We start from the raw sequence: 22,933 nt of genomic DNA, 5'->3' as shown, positions 1-22,933 counted from the left end.
TACAGTTAAAGTTCCACGTGGTAATAAATTCTCGGTCACGTTAGGTTGCGGCAAAAGGAAGAAAACTCAAACTTTTATTGTAACGGATATCACTATCGTTTCATTGTGTAAAATAATAACAGGATTGAATTAAAATATAACTGTTAATTAACTATCGCGTTTGTCGTTTATTAATTTGAATGAATAATGGCAACGATAGCGTAACCACACATTGATACATTTTTGAAAAAAAATCGGTATTACTCTGAAACGTGTCCCTCGGTACTTTCTGCTTTGTCTTTAGTAGATATTGTTTGCATTTTACTGTGCTTTGCAGAGTAGTGTGTAATAAAAACCCAAGTCGTCCTCCTAAATTATTTTGATAAGAATCCAAGTTCACAAAGTGTAAAAAATGACCCACATTTCTCGTCTTGATAAAGACCTTTCACGTGTCTATTATATATATATGTCCCGTCAAGAAGAGTCACAATGCAATCGCTGTTGTTTAGTACGTCTTCGACTTTTATTATATTGTTACTATCATTCTGGCGTCTCGATGCGTCTGAGAAAAGACTACTGTTGACTGATCCAGATGTGGTACAATCATTGCAAAATGAACTACACGCTCTAAGATCGTAGGTTCAGCAATTAGAAAGTTCACAGAACAGTGCAGTTTCGGAAAACGCTGCTTTAAAATCGAAATTGACGCGACTTGAAGATGAACTGGCGAATTTACGGCATAATGGTGTTCCTGGTATGTAAATTAATTAATTATTACATCATCTGATTAATCAGAATTAATTTTACAACCAAAATGTTTAGTTCAATGTATCACTATTAATTTAATTTTAATTATTATCTCTACCCCGCGCACAACCTTGTGTTTAATATAGTCTTGTTTTAAATTATTTATTCATGCGTTAAATAATCTTACCTTTTTATAGAGAAACATATCAATGCATGCAGTGATAGAAGCTTAGCTTAATCGACAATCTTTGTTTCAAGATACTGTCTGTTTCGAATATGTCACTATGTTATCCATTGTAGTCATTATTTCATTGCATATTTTTTTCATCCAGCTGTTTCGTCGTACATAATTTGGGGAAGAAAAACATGTCCACAAGTAAACGGAACAACGTTGTTATACTCAGGTAAATCTTCTGATCATATAAACCACTATGTAAGTATGAAAAAAAAAACATCTGATATGCCACTGGTTCAAATATTTCGATTAAAATGAAATGTTTTATAAAGACAAAATAATTTTAAACCCCGCTCCGAGAGTGAGGTAGACTGTGTTTCCCTTGTGTGTCTGTCCGTCCGTCCGTAACATATTTCTGTCGCATTTTTTTTTCTTAATATATGTTAATCATAGATGCTTAAAATTTTAATATACTATTTATTTAGGTATGCCATATGGTGACATATATGTTTGTATCAATCAGGCGTCCAATCCCTGTCCAATAACGGCTTTGTTTAATAAGAATATTCTCATCAGAGCAGGGGAGGGGGGAGGGTCAACAAACAATTGACTCACAGATATTTTGTTTTTCCCTACAGGACTTATAGCTGGTAAAATCTACAGCGAGAAAGGAAGTGGTGTAAACACACTGTGCTTACCACATGACCCAGACCCCGCACCGTCAGACTTTCCCATATCTATCCACGGTGGTTACTTTTCAAATATATGGGGCGCAGAATACGAATTTAACTACCGCCATATAGCAGAAGACGACGATTCGCCATGCGCTGTGTGTCAAGTTCAAAGGTCAACAACGTTGATGATTCCCGCAAAACGAAACTGTCCCATTGGATGGGTCAAAGAATACACTGGAATGTTGTTAGGGGCTTGGGAAGGGGAGTACGCCTCGGATTATATATGCCTTGATGAAAATCCAGAATTCTTCGAAGGGACAAGAAGCCATGATGATAATGGAAGAACACTGTATCCAGTTCGCGCAAGGTGTGGAAGTCTACCGTGTCCACCTTACGTTAACAACCATTATATTTCATGTGTTGTTTGTTCTCAATAAAATATCTAGTATGTTTGGCTAATTAATGGATTGAAGGCAATATAATAAAAAGGAGTTACATAAGTTGAGCTGATGTTAAAGCAGTTCCCCTAAATTAGCTTGATTGTGCATGATACATTTGAATTCTGTCTTTTATGTCAAACTCTCGATTGCTGCACTTTATATATTAAAACCAAGCTGGGAACACTTGATCTTGATGAATTCAAATATCATATTTTGAGAAATAAACAATATAAAAAATAAGCGAACTGACCAATCATTTGCCGGGGATGAACTAATATTATGGGTTTGGTATGACACGGTGTGGACATGGCTCGGTGGTTATGGGCGTTAGGCCAGTTACCTAAAGGTCTATGGTTCACACCCCGCTGTGGTTACTTGATGTTGTGTGTTGTGCACTTAGACAATGCACTTTATCTGCATTTTCTCAGTCCACCCAGCTGAAATTAGGTACCGGCTTCTGCTGGGGGTTAACCTGCGATGGACTTGTGTCCCATACAGAGGTAGTCTATGACTAGCATCTGCTTAGCACCACGGAAATTGGAGATAAGCACTGGTCCTATGCGCCTTCATGGCGCAGATAAGGATTTACATGTACAGTGGCCCACTACACCGTAAAATATTTTCTCAAATTAGCAGAAAATTACTTGATTTTTATAGATATCATAATTGATAAGAAGTATTTAAGTCTAATAGGCAAAAAAGTGTGCAATTTTGGATGAAAGAGTACATTTTCAAAAATTTAATTCAGTTTAAGGGACATAGTCACATATTTGGTAAAAAAAAATATTTTTTTTCGATTTTAACGTTTACAATACTTCAGTAAGGCATTTCTAACAGGCAACCAAAATTTGAGCGTCATTTGTTGAGTTATAAGCGAGTTACTGAGCTTGAAACTCTTAGTTATGTAAACAATGCGTTTGTTTACATTTTGAATGTTGAAGTGAAAATTTCAGTTTTACACTTCAAATGCATGCGTTAATCGTTAGGAACTGTTTATTTATGCTTAAAATGAGTAAGAAGATAGACAAATCAGCTTGAAAAAGATTTTTACTGGTATAGTGAACGTATGTAAACAAAAAAGGGCACGAACCTTGTTTACATGACGAAGAGTTTTGAGCCCTGTATCTTGCTTAAAACTCATCGGCAGGCACCCAAATTTCATTTGACCATTAAAAATACATTCCTAAAGCATTGTAAATAATAAAAACAGAAAAATAAAACCTGACCAAAATGTTGACCATGTCCCTTTAACGTGAACAAAAGCCCAGGCGGATTCGAACTCATGATTTGCGGTTCAGAAGCCCAATACTTTAATTACTGAGCTACGACGATATACAACCAAAACGAACGATATAAACAGTTTAATAAAACATTTAAATCGCAATCTTGTGTCGTAGTGCCTTAAAAGGTATAAGTATATGTGTATGAGGTACCTTAAAAAATCTTATTTTGACGCGGTGTGTATAAGATAATACGTGCTTGCTTTTGTTTTGTTAATAGTGTCCATAGTGACACTAATATTATGACTAAAACCCATGCCACTGCTTGAATAAAGCCGTTCTTTTTTATTGAACTGCCAGCTGGTTAAAAAATGAATATTCGAATGATTATTACATGTACTTGATATAATGAGGATACCGTAGTCGAGAATTGAGGATGAGGGCATTGCACAAAAACGTTGCACATTGTAAACATTACAGATGTTATTTCAAAAATATCTTTCAAATAATTGAGCACTTCACTATATATGTGTCTATTTTTAAGTAATGATAATAAATTCGTAAAACTGATATACATGTAACTTGAAAAGTCGCCGTTAAATATCCCACAATTTGAAATTAAATGAAATTATTTTTTAAGAGGGGTGGGTGGTCATGGCTATTTTTAGACTATACAAACCTTTATATGAAGAAGAGCTTTAGTGAAAATATAGGAAAACATTCACGTTCAACTTTAAGATTTATTGAGAATTTCTCTACTTGAAAATACCGTATATCCGGTAATTTTCACGATTATTTAATTGTTCCTTTTCTCCTAATCCCATTTTTATTGCAAAACATTCAATACCCAGAAATTATAACCGGTATTGTTTGCTAAAAATACGTTTGTAATTCGCAAAAAATTTCTGACGCAAATATAAAAGTTACACATTTTCTTCATTTTCATAAATTATGTGACACGCGAAAAAACTCTGATATACGGTAGTTCGTGGCTAAACAATCCGTCAAGAAAAAAAAATAATAAAAGTAGATCTAATTGGTAAATTTCTTTTCCTCAAATAATACTCCTTTAGCATCATTTACCAGGTTCAGATGAATATACATTTACAAGGGAGGCCATTCAAGAAGAGCATGACGTCAAATGATGCGTATATAAGCCCTGGTGATCATCTTTTGACCTTGATAATCGTTTTGTGGCAAAATGCAACCGTTTGGTTTACTTGTTGTGCTATGTTTTTCCTTTTATATCGTACCACTGTGCTTATCGAAATCCGTCAACGGTAAGTCATACAGTATTTTTCCCTTAGAGTAATGAAACTGTATATGTTTTATTATTTTTTTTAATGCTTATTGATGAGATTTTTAAAAAAGTCTTTAGGACATTTTATGGTTTTTTTTCTTAGTGGAAAGACCAATAAACAATCTGACTACTTTATTAATAATTGAAGCAAGTCAAGCTATATATCTTAAAAGACTTAACAAATTCAATAAACGGATTTCCAAATTTTTCAAAAACAACAGATGACAACAAAAATGAGTCGTCATTGTTGTGATGATGTACGTGTCATAACGTATGCTAAAAACCATAATTTCGATAACGTGTTACAGGGCAAGACGTTTTGCACAACAGTCCCCGTTACAAAAGAGCGCCAAAGGGTAAAAAGGGGAAGGGGAAGTTCGATCCGCAGGAACTTGATAAGGTAAAAAATTCATCATTTCAGGGGTCTCTCTCTCTCTCTCTCTCTCTCTCTCTCATATGAAACAAATGTCCTTAAACACGTCAGGATAATGCAATTGCTCAAAATATGTACATAAACTTTACATCTATGTCAGCCTCTTTTGGACGAGAATTCACTAGAGGAAGAATACGCCGAAAGAACATTTGTGTACAAGGCCGGGAAAAAGACCAAGGTGATTGTTTATTTCATAAATTTACTATTCGATATATTCCATGCAGCTTTTAAATTTAACAAATTTGACCATAATCTGTTTATATCTTATAAATCATTGTATCAATGTATTTAATGTATCGATTTTTTCATAAAATTGTAAGTCTCTTTTTGTTTTGCAATTTTAATCGGGAAAAGAATGAAAATAATATTTTTTTCAATGCATTGACATTCTCAACTGCATTAAAAATAATATAATCGACAATTTTATTTATTATTATCATTTATACATGCATGTTTGATATCCGTCAATAGTTAAAATAATCACTTTGTGAGGCATAAATCTGTTAAACTGCATGTATTTCAATATATCGTTCAATCGAAACTCTCCGTTAAAAGTGCAGTGCAACAGATGTAGTGCTTGCCGATATATAGCGGAAACTGTGCATTCTGAAAACAAAAAGAGCAATGTTTTATGAGTTTTCGTTAAACAGACTTCCGACTGAACTATTGTTTGACCAATCGACCCTGCATCAGTTGTTTCTTTCACTACCAAACCAGTTTCCGGCCCGTATCCTTAACAAAATCCTGTATATGAAAAACACAAAATGATATTAGGAAGAAAGTAGTAATTATATCCTCCCGACCGCTTTTTCTTTATGAGGAAATAGGTGATATTGAAGTTTTGTAAAGAAAAAAATGAATCCTTCTTTTTATTTTATCTATCAATTCTTCACCAACTAGTTCTTTTCAAAGGTGAACATTGCATTTGTCGCATATTAGTACAATATAAATAATTCGGTTAATTTACTACCAATTATTACATAAATATAACACTATTTACATATTAACACCCCTCTCCCCACCCCCCCCCCCCCCCAAAAAAAAGGAAAAAAGATATTTATAACATGAGAAGTATACTTTTTTATTCATATTTTTTCGGAGTACACATAATAAATTCAATAACGTAATGATTCGAATTTTCGGTTATGAAATGCATTTATCTTATTCTATACTGAAAAGTTAAAAAAAACATGATTGTACAGTTAGGTGCATCCGAATGATGTAATCCACGAATATTCGTCTCCACGAATTTTATTCATTCCACAGTATATTGCGTATAAAAAGATTTTTTTATAATTACATTTTACAGCCAAAGAATATCAACAAGAAACCCAAAAAATCTAAAGAGGCAAATAAACTTGATAGACATCCGCCAAGACCACAGCACGATGCGGTAAGATTTATATATAACATAGGGGCACGCGCATCCATTAAAAGCTAAAATAAGAAACCGTATGCATATTTGCGAGCATGCAATCTATAATATCAAACTATCGAAGTCATTACGCAATATTGTTGAATTTATATCATTTGTGTTACATGTAATATACTATAAGAAATTGATTGAAACACCAACACTTTAATTCATACACGATCAATGAGAAACCGAACAGGAAATGAAATTTCAATTTTTTGAACTTATCATGAATTAGTTGGCTAATGCACGTACATGTAAAGCTTTTAAACGTGTTAATAGGGTCTACAAATAACTTGGTCACATTTAAATCATATTAAAATTATAATATTATTGCCCAATTTCATTTGTATTAATTTTACTATACTATTTAGATTTTAATTGTTGTAATGTGAATAGGGAATAAGCCATTTTATTTTCACAAATGACACATTTTCTTATCAACAGAAAGCACCTCCAAACCGAATGAAGAGAGTCTTCGTTTCCGAGGAGGGCGTCAAATGGCCGAATAGGACGATCCCTTACGAAATCGATACAACGACTTATACAAATGGTAAGTTTCATATCGTCAAAAAAATCTTTGTTTTATGTTAAGGTAATCGTTAATCTAATAGACCGATTGCTTTTTGACTTATGTGTTAGTAACGATCTTTCATAAAAAAAAAATATTCATAAGTTGAAAGGACTTGTTTTAAATCCTTTTGATTAATTGATTATCAATTACAAATGTTGAAAATACATGTTTATCTCATCAATTTGTCAGATATTCAAAGCCAGTAGCAGTAAGTGTCGAAACGAAATACATGCGTTATACCCAACGTGGTTCCCAACGTTTACTCCGAAATGTATTTTACAAAAAATAACACCGCTCATGCGACTAAGCTTAATACATGGAACCATCCTTAATTTAGCATGATACAAACAAATACTTTATTCCAGACTCTTTTTATCAAGCGATTCATCGGGTATAATCGGATTTGTTGGGATTTTTTTTGTGGCGATCAAGATTTTATTCTCAACCATGTTGTCATCACATTTCTACGACAAAGCTTGTTCGCAGCAAAAAATATTCGCGGCAACAAAGCTCTGCTCTTGTTGACTGAAAACAAGTTTTATATATTCGTAGGAATTCTTATATTCATTCTAACAATAAATTCAGTTTTTGATGAATATTATCCTTCATCTTTCTAGCTACTAATATCAAGTCAATATTTTCAACGGCGGTCGATCGATTTAACGAGGCGGGTTGTCTCCAGTGGATTCCCAGAACTACAGAGACCGAATACATCAGAGTAGTCGGAAACGAGGCTAGGTAAGATAAAAAAGAATAGAAAAATTTAAAAAAAAAAAAAATTGAAACAACTTTTTCATTGCATGTATGCATTATATGCATTATTATGCATTATATTTTGTGAATGCTGATTTCAGTCAGAATGGTAAAAATCTTTAATGAAATATCCTGAAATCTTAAAGCTATACACGCTATAATTTACGTCAATTTTGAATCACAGTGAAAACGCATGTGTTTGTCTACTGATAAAAGTTATCCTTAATCTGTAAATTACAAGGGTGAATTCCATCTCGTTACAAAGATATAGATTTTTAATTGTTTATTTTCCTGCCAGGAAAATATAGCAAACCGACCTCATTGCGCATGTCCGCGGAGAACTAGGTGGTCGTTATTGTTTGCCTAATTAAATATCCAACTTGATTTTTAATATGCTTAACAGTTGTTAATTTGAAATACATACATGTATAATGAGTAAAATACGTTTGTCATTCACGATACCCTTAATTCTGCATTAACACTTATAGGATCTATAAATAGCACACAGGGGAAAAACACAGCTAGGTCTACGTCATTTTTTTAAAGGAAGTGTTCATATCTACTCACAGGCTTGTATTTTTTTCTTTTGTTTGCACTCGTATATCGGACAAATTTATGCTTTACTGAAAATATCCTTTCCTTTGTGAAACTACCACAATTATGAAGATGTTGACCCTTCACCAGTTTTGGTATGATAGGCTAAATTTAGCTGTCGCTATCACGTGATAGATTGATATTCACGAGGAGGCATTACTTTCCTGGCAGGAAAATAAATATTTTTTATTGTTTAATATTTGATATATTTGTTACGTGATCGAATTGAGCATTATAATTAACAGCGTAAAGGTAACTTTTATTAGTAATCAAACACAAACATTTTCCCCTTTATTCAAAATTGACGCAAATTATAGCGTGTATAGCTTTAACAGAAGGGAACAACTTGATAAAAATTGTAACATTGCGCAAAAACGAGAATAAAGTTTATAAACAAAAACTATTTGCAAAAAGCAATCAGAGGCTGTAAAATTATTTATTTTTCATGTAAAGTTAAGAATGTTTCAGAAATATATGATTTATAGTCTATCTTGAATCGTTATTGTACATAATTATGTAACTTAGATGTGCATCGTACGTTGGACATCTTGGTTGGAGTCAACAGACGCTTTGGATGTACGAGAGTGGTTGTATCTATGTGAGTGTTTATAACTACAGTATTAATGATTACACTTTACGAATGACTCGTACAAATTTGAAAAAGATAGCAAAACGCAAAAATAGCCGTTATGCGCTAGCTACCTCTAGCCGTATAATTTCTTCAATAAACCCACGGGCAATTTCGCTCACATTAGGAATTTTGATAAATTTTACCTATCTCAGACGACGGAAGCTTTTTATAATAGCATGAGAAAATAAGTTGAATACAAAAACGATGAATATATGTATCAATAAATACTACTTGTAAGAAATATTTTAATCCATTTCATGTTTACAAGAAAATAATCAAATTTGAAAAAGTTTTATGTTCAGTAAATTGATTCAGTCTTTTTCCCCTTTAAATCCCATCCCTGAATGTCTAGAAAATGCATAGAGGTGTGAATGATTTTTGTTTACACAATCATGCGCAACTTGAAACTATTATTGAATTTATTCATATGACAATTTCTCTGTTGTTAATTGCATAAAATACATGTCTTAATCACAATGATCTAGTTTGAATCAATTCAAAACAGCTCTTTACCACATTTTTTTTATTAAAGGGCAATTTAACGGATTGCAGTTTTCCTGCAATTTTTTTATGTAACCATCGAATACAACGCTTATGAAAATTGAACAATAGCAGTCTAACATATTGATCTGTAAATCTTGAAGTGTATTCCAGTAAACATGTACACTTATATATACAATGTCATTATCTGTTTTGAATAATTTGTAACCAACACAAATATTCATATGCCTGTTTAGATCGACATATCTCTACACGAGATGCTACACGCCGCAGGAACTATGCACGAACAATCCAGAGCACAAGATCGGAATCAACTCCTCTCGTTTAACTGGGCCGCGGTGTCCAGCGGGAACGAGCTGAACTACCAAGGATATTCCCTATACAACGCCAGGGAGTACGACCTTAGCTCTGTCCTACAGTATGGATTGACGGTAGATACAGGATAGAACGTTGTCATTTAGTCAACTAAAAAGGTTGTCTTAAATTAAAGATTTATAAGTAAGCTAGCTCTGTTAACATGACAACGTTTTAGACATTTGTAGTTTTTGACAACTATCTAGGGTTGTATAGCTCTATTAACAGGAAAACTTTCTAGACGTGTATTACTCTGTTAACAAGTTTACTTTCTAGACTTGTATAACGCTGGTAACTTATTTGACATGTATAGCTATGTTAACAAGTCAGCATTCTAGATATGTAATAATAGCTCTGTTTACCAGTCAAATTTATCGAGTTGTTTGGCTCTATATTAAGACACCTCTCTAGCCATGTTTAGCTCTTGACATTTTTTTTATACATAGCTTAGTTCACAAGACAACTCTCTATAGATGTATAGCTATGTTACATGTAACCAGTCATCTTTATAAACCTGTCTTTTAAAATCCTTATGGATTAACCATGAGTCATTTGAAAAAAAAATTGAAACTCAAAATGTACATGTAGAGATCATGGTTGACGTTGTTCACAACTGAAATGCACTTCATACATTGCAGGAAGATTTTTTTTTCTCTCTGATAATGATATGATGATGGATTGGATGTAAGAGATTTTATATGATTTGGGCGAACAAAAAAATCGACCTGAAGAAAATCAATACATTCTAGACTTAATGAATGACGTCAGATATAAAAAAATATAATAATTAAATAAATATTGATTATTGTATTGTAGTACGGATCCACAACATACATGTATGTCAATGACCCAGATTTGGAATATCTGACCCAGATACAGCAGACAGATCTCTCCTTCTATGATAAAGCGGAATTGAACGCGTTCTACAAGTGTGCTGGTGTGTACTTGTCATAATCTAATACTGTTGAGTCCAGAAACCATTATGATAATCGTTGAAAACAATAAACAATAAAATACGTCAGTTACATAATTATGTATAATCATAGATATGTCTCATAATTACGTTGTATTTAATCTGAGCAATAGAAAAAAAACCAGATCGAATTAAAGTCTTTTTTTCTAAGTATTTGGTGTATTGTTTTAAGATGACTGTAAAGATGCCCCAATTTGTCAAAACGGAGGCTTTGTGAAACAGATCAATGGTGTGTGTAGCTGTGAGTGTGTGGAGGGACTGACAGGACCGGACTGTACAGAGCTGGATACTAGTCCTGGTATGTGTGATCTTTAGCTAACCTGCCTATATTACAATCCCATATTACTCATGACTAATTACAGTAAAACAGGTTTTGGCGAACACGCTTATAATGAATTGACACTTAGAGCAAAATGATTCTCATTCCCCATGGCTTTATTACATGTTGTTAACTTGCATTTGATGGCTATTACGAAATACGCTTACAACGACTTCAAGTCAAATCGCCTGTCCCTGGCAGTTTATTAGAAACGTGTTTTACTGTACTTGTATTAATGATTAATAATACATTTAATATAGATTAGTTACTCGTAATTGATAATAACTAATATATAAAAGTGAAGTGATCTAATTATTCTTAAATGCAGATCATAGAAAAATGAAGTAAAGGTAACTGAATGCCTATCAGTCACCTTTGATATATTTTGCAAGTGGCTATTTACGCTTGGGAGAAATGTATACGAGTTACTCGGTACATGGAAGCTTGGAACCGCGTAAAATACATACACGTGTAAGGTACAATGTAACAAAACTTTGGAGTGGTAAACAACACAAACGCATATTTAGATATAATACCTACGCGTGCTGTTTGAACATATAAAGCGCAAACTTAACCAGCAGCGTATTTTACCTCTTTATTAACTTGCAACCACTGTTCAGTTGCCCGAATTGTCGAGGTTCATGATCATTTTATGTATCAGCCTTTTTGTCACATTTCCTTAGAATAAAAAGGGTTGATTGAGAACTCGTATGCATGTCTTTAACCCGCAATGTATCTTGTTGGACAGGTTATACAAAACGCATGTGCATGCATGTAGAACAGGTATATTTTTGTTATATTTCCCCCTTGTATCTAATTGCAGAATGCGGAGGCTTAGTAAATTTGACTGTTGGATCAAAAGACAAAATCGAAATGTTCGGGTATCAAATCAACCTTTCCTGCACATGGTTGATTAAGGTAAGTGTTTTACAGCTGTAGCTATTTATAATGGACTGTGTTTTACTATTAGATATTAAAACATGAATTTGACAATTGAAGATAAGTAGGACACTTGCTTCCAAATTGCCTTCGGGTTTGTTCGCCCTTTTTTTTTTAAAAGAATGAATATCCACGTTCAAATTAACATAGGATGCCATATAAATTGTCAACATTTTGAAAGATATGACACAAACTTAAATATACATCTTATCCAACATGGAATTTCGTTAATTGAAATGACTACTATATTAGCCATCTTCTATCATCTTCTGTGACGCCCTCTTCTGAAATTCAGTGTATTATATTTGGACAGGGACCTGAAAAAACGAAGATCAAGGTCGAAGTCGATAGCCTCGATCTGCCAACCAGTGACCAGGACAACTGTTACCACTACATAGAGATCAGGGACTATCTGTCCGGGACGGAAGGCAAATTGTAAGAATTCATTGTACATTCATAATGAGATGTGAGAAAAAACGGAAAGGGAAAGGAAATCATGCATATGTAGCATAACGGAACCAATCGATAACTTAATTAATTTTACTTTTATTGATTGTTCATCGTATTTTCTTTTGAAAATATGTAAAGATGTAGATTTCTTAATTTGAAATTCCCGCTGCCACTGAACTTGAATCTATGACGTCACACCATCTTTTCTGAACATTTAACGAGGCCGAGTACAGAACGAGTACGCACGCTTTCACGCAGCGTTTCATTTGTATTGTGACGTCATCTTTTTGCTTGGTTGACGCCATGGCGTGATAGTTTCAACTGCAGATATTCAGCGAAAATTGTTGAAAATATCTCGTTTGATGCGTAAAAATAATGTTATATTGTGGAATAAACATAAATGTCTCGAAGTATTAGCTGTATTTGGGCTCGGGTCGAAAACGTGAAGAGGGTTCAGCAAACCTAGCCTTCTGTCACGTTTTCTTAACCGGCCTAAATATAGCTAAATTCATATATTTCAGACAGTAACCATGTATTTTATATCAATGACCCTTAATATGTGATGTTATATATTTTTTTATTACTTAAATATGTCTGAATGTTTTAATAATACTATTTAGATCACCTTTTCCGCTTTTGTCAAATAAAAAATAGCCATTATCTGACGAATCTGGGAAATTGGGCATACAAAAATCAACTTTGATAAGACCCCTGGAACAAACCAGGAGGTAAAAGGTTTTTTTTATTTGACCATTAGATGCCTTTAAGCAATAACTTTTATTAATATGTAGAACAGAAAAAGAAATCCCTAGGGCAGAAGTTTTGAAGAAATGTAAAAAATATGCAAAATTGATACATTTCAAGCAAAATCCCATAGGGTCCTATGTTAACGATAAACACACTTTGAGATGACCCCCTAAACAAACGGTGTGGTAAATGTTTTATTTTTTAATCTTAAAATAATAATTATATCAGTAGAAATTCATGTAAAAAGTTTCATCCAAAAATCTAGGGCAGAACAAATTAGACCCGGCCTCGTTAAGCATCATAGGCTGATTATTCTAATAGTCACCTTAAAATGAAAAGTCCTGACAAACATGTAACAATATCATATTGTGACTTGTTTATGCCTTTTACTTTTTGTTTAAGCTTAAACTAATGACAAAGCATGCCCGTTGACTTGACGAATTATATATGCACACACATGTGTCAGAATCTAAGATGTCTTTGTAGTTGTTGGGATATCAGATGATTTTTTTTCTCCATGTATCAGAATATGTGGTGACTCTGGTGGTGCGATCTTCACAAAGAAGAACCTGGGTCCTACCAATATGATGGTGGTCCGCTTTGACAGTGAGCAGTACAGTGCAGTGACTCCTGGGAAGGGATTCTCCATGACAGTCACAGCAGAGCCATCCGGTAAAATCACATTTATACTGATCATTGTGTGAATGGGTGTCTTCTCTGAGATATACTTATTTACAACCGTTTTAGCGTTTTGGATTACCGGTTATGAAAACTCATCCAAAATCTAATGCAGTGTTCTTTGCTTTAAACGAGTTTTAAGACGTGCATGTTATAGATTTGGAAAAAACCAGGATTTAAAGATTTTTTTATTTGTTAAGCACTAAACGTACCTACTTTTTGAAATTCTTGATATTTAGTTAATAACTGTCGTAATATACAGAAAAATGATGAACAATAAATCGGAAAGAAAAATCATTAATAAGAACGTCTCATTAGGACGCTAAAACTCTATGTTGAAATATGATCGATAGTTGCTCATTAACTTACCACGTGTTTTCGTCGTTTTTTTTTCTCCGAATCTATAACAGTTTGGTTATAAGTATAATCTTTTATGATGTGATTGAATTCAAATTATGTTTACTTTATACCTCTGTCTTTTTGTAATACAACTGTTTTTAAGTCTATTTGTTTATCTCTAATAATGTTTTGTACATTTGTTTATCAATATTTGTTTTTTTAGATGTGCTTATCGTTTTTGTAGCATGCAGTATCCTCCCTTGTAAATACCCCGCTACGTGTGTAGATGGCGCCACTACTGACGAGTACACCTGTGTCTGTACTGAAGGGTATTCTGGTACTAACTGTGATACAGTCGCGGGTATGTAATAGGTCAATGATAGTGCTATAAATTCAAATGATATTTGTATTATTAGTTTTTGTAGATTAAGAGAGTTGTCAGTTCGCATGTGTCCTAATGTAACATTGTACTTGCTGACAAGGTCATTGTATTGTCTGATACAGCTACTGCCACGGTGACAGACAGCTTTGAAGACGATTTTACCACGCTGATGACACATAGCTCAACAGGTGTCGATTTCCAATGGTCTACAAACAAGGTTTGTTTCTATTGCAAAGACTAGGATAGTGACATATGATGTATTCGTTTGCTACCTCCAGAACTGGTCTAGAATATCTCCAGCGTCTACCTGCTATTTTTAAAGTAGACAATGGAATTCCACCGGAGATCTCGATGACTGCAAACAAGCAAATTAGGATTACTCTTGCAGCTCTCTAATTAACCAAACGAATACACCCTTAGTGTTTGAAAAAAAAATGAAGTAGATGCAATAACCGTAGGTAGCCTGATGTCAGGTGTTTTAAAATTTGTGCTTTTTATAATTATGGTAAACTGGGATAAAAGGACGCTGCCTTTGTAATGGGTATTTTTTTTTCTTTTTGTAGTACTCAAACTTGAACGGCTTCACAAAAACTGCATCCGATGGTGACCTGATGGCTACACTACGCAATAACCTCTTTGCAACGGCATTTTACTATACTTACAGAGCAAAGCTGGAGACGTCAGCATTATTTGAAAGTAAATATAAGATTACATATTTGTTTTAACATTATCATTTATTTCAATAGGTATGTGATTGCTTTAGGCATACTGCTGAAAAATCTTGTATGACTAGTTTGGTTAGAGATTCACTTTCGTATTTGTAATGTAATTGACTATCTATTTTTTAAATTTGGATTATTACTATGTTCCATAATTTGTTTTGGGGTGTCAAATTAACTTTGATAACTTAAGGTATTGTACTAATGGAAACATTTCCTTAAAGAGGTTTTCTTTTCTTTTCATTTATTTTGTTACTTAGGGGCCAGCCGATGTCTCCGGTTTGATTACGCAATAGCTGACAACAATGTGGGAGATGCATACCCAACCACTTTGACGGTTCGAGTTTTCAGTGACTCTGGAACTTCGAGTGTTGTGTTCGATGAAAATACTGGCAACGACTGGACCACTGGGGAAGTTGACCTTCCTGCCGTCGATAATATGAAAGTATGCATACGTATAACTTGATATAAGTGAAAGAAATTGGTTGTGTTGTACAACATATAACTAAGCATAAAATTCAACTTCAACACATAAAAGCGCCAGTATCTTTGGAGTTCAAACACAGATAGAGTTATATTTTTAGTTGGTTAAAAATACTGATAAATCAAAGACGAGATACAGATTAAATCATAAGAGATGATATGACATTATATTTGCGCATTGAATCGAGTGTATACCAACTATATACTATTGATAACGTTTGTTTTAGCAGCGTATTGAGAAATGGTGTTCTATATTGTAAAATCAGTTACAATAGTTTGATTTTATATATAAAAAGATAGGAGGTGTAATATAAATATTCATTTTGTTTAATATATTACTATTTTGCAGATTGAGTTTGAGGGAGTGTACGGCTTTCAACACCTGATTGTTGATAACATACGGATTACTCCAAATCTGTGTAGTAAGTTTCATGTAGCATTGGTTTTAAAGCAACATGAGCTGCAATTTTCATGCTGAAATTTTTTTTTACGAAAATTTTATTTTTTACTAAAATGACAAAAATATCATGGTTTTTAAAATTCTTTTAGCCATATTTTTATTGGAAAAGTAGTAAAGAAGCCTTTATTGAAGCAAAAGTGAATTATTGTCGCCCTGTACAAAAATTGTTCTGTGATATATTCCTTAGAAGAAAAATCATTCTTCTGACGAAAATTAGTGATTCTTTTAAATCTTATTTATAATATGAATTTAATTTACAAGCAGACTTATCATACTAGCAGGTTTTAGCAGCAAAATAATATTCTAAAAAATGCAGCTCATATTGCTTTAAATAACTGTGAACTTTTTCTTGTGTCAGAATCCGGCAACAAATGCTGATGTAACTTCGATTGCCATTTTGTAATAAATAATTATAGCTTAATAACACCATGTGCTTTTATCCAGTTTGATATGTATTGTTTTTTTTGCAGTTTTTGCTTAATTAATTTAGAATATGAACCAAATATAATTTACTATAATATGGCATGTATACAGAATTTCATGGCAATGTGTAAATGTTTGCCTAGCTTTTTCTAAGTCACTTAAATATGTGTTGTGTTGTTTTTATAGACAAAGTTGATCCCTGTGGTAATGTTTGTCAAAATGGCGGAATCTGTGAACTCATTGTCGACTCTGCTTCTCGATGCAAGTGTCCCTTAGGATTCACTGGGGAGTTTTGTCAAAACGGTATGTTGCATTTATTTTTACTGAAAAAGATTAATTATAATAAATAAAATTTTTAATTTGCAGCGCGTTTATTTTGTAATTAACTTCCAATAAACTGGTTCGCGACGATTAATGTTCGCTACCCAGCCTAAGACGAGTTCATGCAGTAATTAACAAACGTACGGCTAGGATTAATTTGCTGTGAAAACTATTTTCGACAAGGAGGTTTTTGCTAACCTCGCAATTTTTTTTCTTGCGCGAATAAAAGATAGTTAACAGTATTACAGGAAAAAGCACTAAAAGTGGCATTAGCCAAAATGTCTTTATGGAAAGTTTCTACGATGTTATCTCCTAAAGAGTTTTTTATTCATTAAACTTTACTCATATTTAATATGCACCCTTTAACTTTTATAAACAGAAATATATTATTCAACATTTAGCAGAAGACAAGCAACGCAGATTTTCACTCCTACTGAGACTTACAAAAATGTTTTCTTTTATATTTTGTAGATCTTTGTGCAAGTGTAGATTGTAACCAGGGGATCTGTGAAGTTGTATCAGAATCTCAGACACAATGTAATTGCAGCACGGGGTGGTTCGGAGAGTTTTGTGATGTCGGTAAGTTCCGAGAAAAAAAATGATTCAATATTTTTTTGATAAAGACGATTTTTGCTTCTCTGCATTACAAATCTCTGTCTTTCCTTAAAAAAGTGCTTGTCAAAATACCAAAAAAAATGTTATGGTTGTCTGGTGTCTTTCAGTAAATAATGCATTTTCTTCGATGTAGATCCATGCGAAAATACGACTTGTAAACATGGAAGTTGTGAAGGTTTGTCAGAAAATCAGACCAAGTGCAACTGTGAAGAAGGGTGGTTTGGGGAACTGTGTACCCTTCGTAAGTATGAATCAAACACAGATGACATTTTGAATTTAAGATGGCTCGATGGTCGTGGCCATTTTGTAGACTCTATTGATCTCCTTTTGAAGAAGAACTAAATATATGAATAAACAAAAATGCGAAAAATTGAAAAGGTTGAATTAAGGGAGTTTGTTTTACTAAATAAATATATAGTGCTCTTTAAATCATATCTTAAAATTTACGATATGATGGCTGATGGCTAATTTGTTGCCCATCAAGCCTTCTTAAAAACCTGTTCTTGATTTTTTTATATTACTATTATAGTTCATGAATATATGCAACTGCAGATAATACAAAACTTAATCGCGTATATTGAAGAGATTTTTTATGTGAATTTGTAATTGTAATGTGATTCTTTTTTAGATGCCTGTGAAGTTGTTAACTGTAACCAGGGGAGCTGTGAAGTTGTATCAGAAACAGAGACGCGGTGTAACTGTACCCCTGGCTGGTTTGGAGAGTTCTGTGATGTCGGTATGTATTGATTAATAATTGAGTTAGTTGATCGCTATTCAATAGTCAATGAAATCCACATCGGTTTTAAATATAGAATATTATCTTATGCATTTCAATATGTTGAGCGCACGATTAAAAATAGAAAAAAATGGCATGATTTTACAATGGTGGTTTAAAAAAGTAAAAAGTATCATTTTTTTAACCCCCCCCCCCGAAAAAAAAAGGATTTACAAAAAAATGTTAATTTACTTGCCTGTAAATTGAGTAATAAATAAGTGTAGATAAAGACGCATCTAATTTTAATTTAATTTACGGACTATTATCCTGTTTGTAGATCCGTGCGCAAATGTGATTTGTAACCAAGGAAGCTGTGAAATTTTGTCGGAAAATCATACCCATTGTATTTGTGATGAAGGATGGTTTGGTACATCCTGCAACATTGGTACGTTTTTATTACACAACAAAAAGAAACTTTTAAAACAAACTATAAATCAAAGAATCCATGCTACTTAAATTAACTAATAAAGCCAAAACAAGTTGGTCAAGGTAATGTCATAGGAAATTGGTTTAACTGCTTACTAAAGTGTAAAAGAGTGTTTATGCATAGCTAATTTTATCAAACATGTTTATAAATTATTGTGTGAAAACCTAACCTGTTTGTAGAAAATAATCTTTCTACAGACAAAACTGATGACACTACTATTCAAGAGTTGATTCTAATGTTTTTTCGATGTTTCTATTAGATCCATGTTCGAATACAAACTGCAACAACGGACAATGCGAGGCACTGCTAGAGACACAGACACAATGTAATTGTGACGAAGGATGGGAAGGGGAGATGTGTGATTCACGTATGTTATCAATGTTAATGCTACGTTTGATTACAATGTATGATTTGTACTCTGTCTTGTTTACAATTTACATATTATCATTTTCAACGAATGCATAATTCCTACGTGGGGTGGCATTTAAAGATATACATATAGAAACTAGAGATAAATTCCTAACTTCCTAATACATTTTCTTGGAGAATATTATAATTGCAGAAACGTTTGTCACATACAAATGCGACTTTGAGACGGAAATTGAAGAGAACTGTTTCCTTGTTGAAAGTACTGATGACGATTTCGACTTTACTCGAGAAATGGTATAAAACTGCACAGTATACAATTCCAAATAATATATTGGTTGTTTTACTCATCAAATGATAACAATGTCATATTGCAATCAGTGCAATACAAATTTCTCTAAAATTACAGCAGGATTAAAGACCCATCCTGCAAAAAAATATATATTAATAAAATTAATTTGATGTTAAGTAATAATTTGATTTCCAGGGAAGTACTTTAACGGAAAGAACAGGACCTGACTCTGCGTACAACGGAAGCTACTTCAAATACGCAGAGGCGTCCAATCATTTCCCTGGCGACGTCGCCAGTTTGGAGAGTAATGTTAATTTTAATGGTAAATAAGAACATATGTAATGATCATCATAATTATTTCTACATTTATTCAGTAAAGAGTACTTTTGAAAGAATAAAACAGTTACACACTCCCCATTACAAATTTACGAAACATTTGTTTTTGTTCCGGTGAATTTCTCGGGGTAAAAAAAGATTTTGCATTAATAAAGGAATCTTAAGTTCTTCACGTTCATCAATTACAATAATTCTTGTATTTAATTGACAGACATGTTATTTTTTTTTATCACAAAAAGTAATATTTTTTTCTCAAACCAAGAAAAGGTTGCACTTTCTGACACTTAAAACTAGAAGAAAACATTTTGGTCTCTAATATATTGAATACATTTTTTTTATTTGTACTATTTTTTGCGAATTTATATTCTTTGACTGTGCGAAATGTCTACCGAACGCGTCATGTAAAAATATCTTAAACATGATTCAAACAGTTGTGCTCTAAATGTAAATGTTCTGAAATTCATATGATTTTGTTTAAGCTGGAACCTATTGTCTCAGTCTAGCCATTAACATGAAAGGATCCCATGTTGGTTCGCTGAGTATTTTAACAAAAGACGGTTACGAGACGATAATTCAACAAAAGTTTAAAGGGAAACAATCCAAAAACTGGTTTTTGTACGCTAAGGAATTGAATCTTTCGACCTCAACAAAGGTACTGTTATGTTCATCCAATCATAACTAGTAGTCCCCCCCCCCCAAAAAAAAAACAAAAAAACAAAAAACAAAATACCGAAGATCCCTATTTGTTTCTTATCGTGAAATCATAACAGGTGATTTTTATTCGTTTTTTATTTCTTTGATAATCAAATCTAATTATCCGATACACCATAAGTAAAAAGAAATGTCTTTCTTTTCCTACGCATGGTCTTTAAAGTCGAGTTTTACAGTTTTATTAGCCTTGTGTAATATTAACGTCTCAAAAGAAAGTAAGTTATCAAATGAAGTATTACAACATACAACATTTATAAATAATGCCCAAAAATTGCATCCTGTGATTTCTTAAAACAAATGATTGATTAGTTCTGCTTATTTGTAATTCCTAGATTATCATAGAAACGGTAAGGGGAGGTAGCAACATCAGAAACCAGAGAGGAGACATTGCTGTCGACGACATTCAACTGACATCATCACCTTGTAAGACTGTATATTTCACTGGTTTCTTATCCTGTTTAAAGGTTTTGATTTCACCCAGTGTAATTGTTTATTCCTCTGCACTTGCGAACAGTTTTGCCTCGCCTTTAATTATTCGCCCAAACAAGACGTATTCTAATAGAATGAAAAAACAAAAACAAATTGGACAAATAATCTCCTGTATGTAGTCCTTAAATGGCATGTTTTGTTTTCGCTGCTGCAATTACAAGTTCAAAATACGTGAATCCGTGTTGAATAAAAACAATTTCTCATTAAATATTGTAGGTCAGTTAACATTCGTTTAAATTGAATGAATGAACACAAAATTCACGAAAACTCAATTAAAAAGATAAACGTTAAAATTTTCTAAACAATAACAGTTTGTTGGGTTGTTTTCTTTATAAAAAATATGTCACATACAGTTATCGTTGTTGGTTTTCAAAATCTACCATATGTACACAATCAAATCTGAGCAACAATTTGTCCATTAATTAATTGTATCAACTGAGAAAATTATAATGTTCTAACAAATAAATATTGATATTAAAACTTTATCACAGATGCACGTAAATGGATCTTAGGATATCATAGGAACTGTTCCATAGATGTGCATTACGGTTTTTAAAAATCAAATTTAACCCTGAGGCCCATTACCTACATACTTTTTGATGCCCTTTAAGGATCAAGAATATATATGGTTAAGGGGTGGGGATCTCAACCGTTTTCGAGATATTCGTGCACTTCCTGTTCGAAGGGGGTCATGACCACCCTGGGGCCCATGACCTACATACCGTTTGATGCCCCTTGACACAAGGAACATTAATATATATGGTTTTACACGCTATACTCCTCATGTTTTTTTTTTTTAAATATTGTTTAGACGAATGTAATTCTTAATGATTTTCCAATTATTTTACCCGTTATGCTCAGCTTTTACATACAACACAAACGTGTATATAGCGTATTTGTAACATATTACCCTATTTAGTATCTTCCATCTTTTCCTGAGCGTTGGTATACTCTGATTTGAACGTGGTTAATGAATGAGAATATTCTAACAAAACATCCTTGTTTTCAAAGGTCCCACAACGTCTGACAACAATGATGACAAATCAGCTAATGGGAAAGGCAAAGGCCCTGTGAACATAATAAAACCTGTGGTAGACCCTTTCCGCCAAAACAAGTCGTAATATGATATCATAAAGCGATGTATTTAATCTTTATTTAACGTGTATTCTTATTTGATTTAGTGGACTCATAATTTCAATAAAAAAAAAACAACAAATAAAATCAGATATTACACAAACTGTATATTGCTTTATTTATGTTTTTTGATACATTTCATATAAGGAACTGTATGGCTAATGTTCAGTCCAGGACAATTTATCCACCATGTAATTATCAAATAGAACATGTTTACAAAAACATCTGTTTCCTTTATTATAACTTTGAAAAACTCGGTTCCTGTGTAATAATTTTATGGAAGTTGGGTTGACATCAAATTAACCACTAGATTTGCCTTGAAAATGCCATATACTTTTTGTTTTTGCCATAAACTAATAGTTCTCTACTGCAAGGGGCGACAAGACGTTGATCACGTGACTTTTGTTGATTACATGTACATAGTTTGTTGATTACATGTACATAGAAAGTATAGTAATAAATAATAAACACTAAGGACTATGGGTAATTCATAGAATCTGATATGTACATGTGTAAATAAGATATCTTAATTTTGATTTGTACATCAAAAATACAGTGTAAGAAATTTATTCGATGCCATTCATAAAACTAAACACACAAGAAATACAGGTTATTGTTTTTAGATTTCTACTTTTAAACAATATCTTTGTTATTTGGAAAATGAACGTTGCTATATGTATTATTATGCTTTTATTAAGATTTGAGGGAGTACATGAGAGTAAAGTCAAACGTTCTGGAAAACATAGTACCATGTAAGGGGCTAATA

General features: G+C 33.0%; 1 protein-coding gene and 1 pseudogene across 1 annotated transcript; both read left to right on the top strand.

Annotated features, from left to right (window-relative positions):
- Window positions 1–449: 449 nt before the first annotated feature.
- On the top strand, window positions 450–2,183 carry LOC128171281 (uncharacterized; annotated as a pseudogene).
- Window positions 2,184–4,417: 2,234 nt separating this feature from the next.
- On the top strand, window positions 4,418–22,275 carry LOC128171289 (uncharacterized). The gene is made up of 29 exons (XM_052837060.1): window positions 4,418–4,515; window positions 4,844–4,935; window positions 5,069–5,146; window positions 6,278–6,361; window positions 6,830–6,935; window positions 7,574–7,694; window positions 8,829–8,901; window positions 9,672–9,866; window positions 10,606–10,726; window positions 10,935–11,060; window positions 11,905–11,999; window positions 12,334–12,455; window positions 13,744–13,889; window positions 14,479–14,595; window positions 14,739–14,833; window positions 15,180–15,312; window positions 15,596–15,780; window positions 16,168–16,240; window positions 16,888–17,004; window positions 17,494–17,601; window positions 17,771–17,878; window positions 18,266–18,373; window positions 18,690–18,797; window positions 19,099–19,206; window positions 19,402–19,502; window positions 19,693–19,819; window positions 20,313–20,485; window positions 20,877–20,967; window positions 22,045–22,275. Exons 1-29 carry the CDS (start codon window positions 4,437–4,439, stop codon window positions 22,152–22,154), a joined length of 3,300 nt encoding a protein of 1,099 aa, XP_052693020.1. The 5' UTR covers window positions 4,418–4,436; the 3' UTR covers window positions 22,155–22,275.
- Window positions 22,276–22,933: the final 658 nt, after the last annotated feature.

Source organism: Crassostrea angulata, chromosome 2, assembly GCF_025612915.1.
Source record: "Crassostrea angulata isolate pt1a10 chromosome 2, ASM2561291v2, whole genome shotgun sequence".
Lineage (NCBI taxonomy): Eukaryota > Metazoa > Mollusca > Bivalvia > Ostreida > Ostreidae > Magallana > Magallana angulata.
Note: the sequence above shows the minus strand (reverse complement) of the source record. Positions and strands in the feature narration are given on the sequence as shown.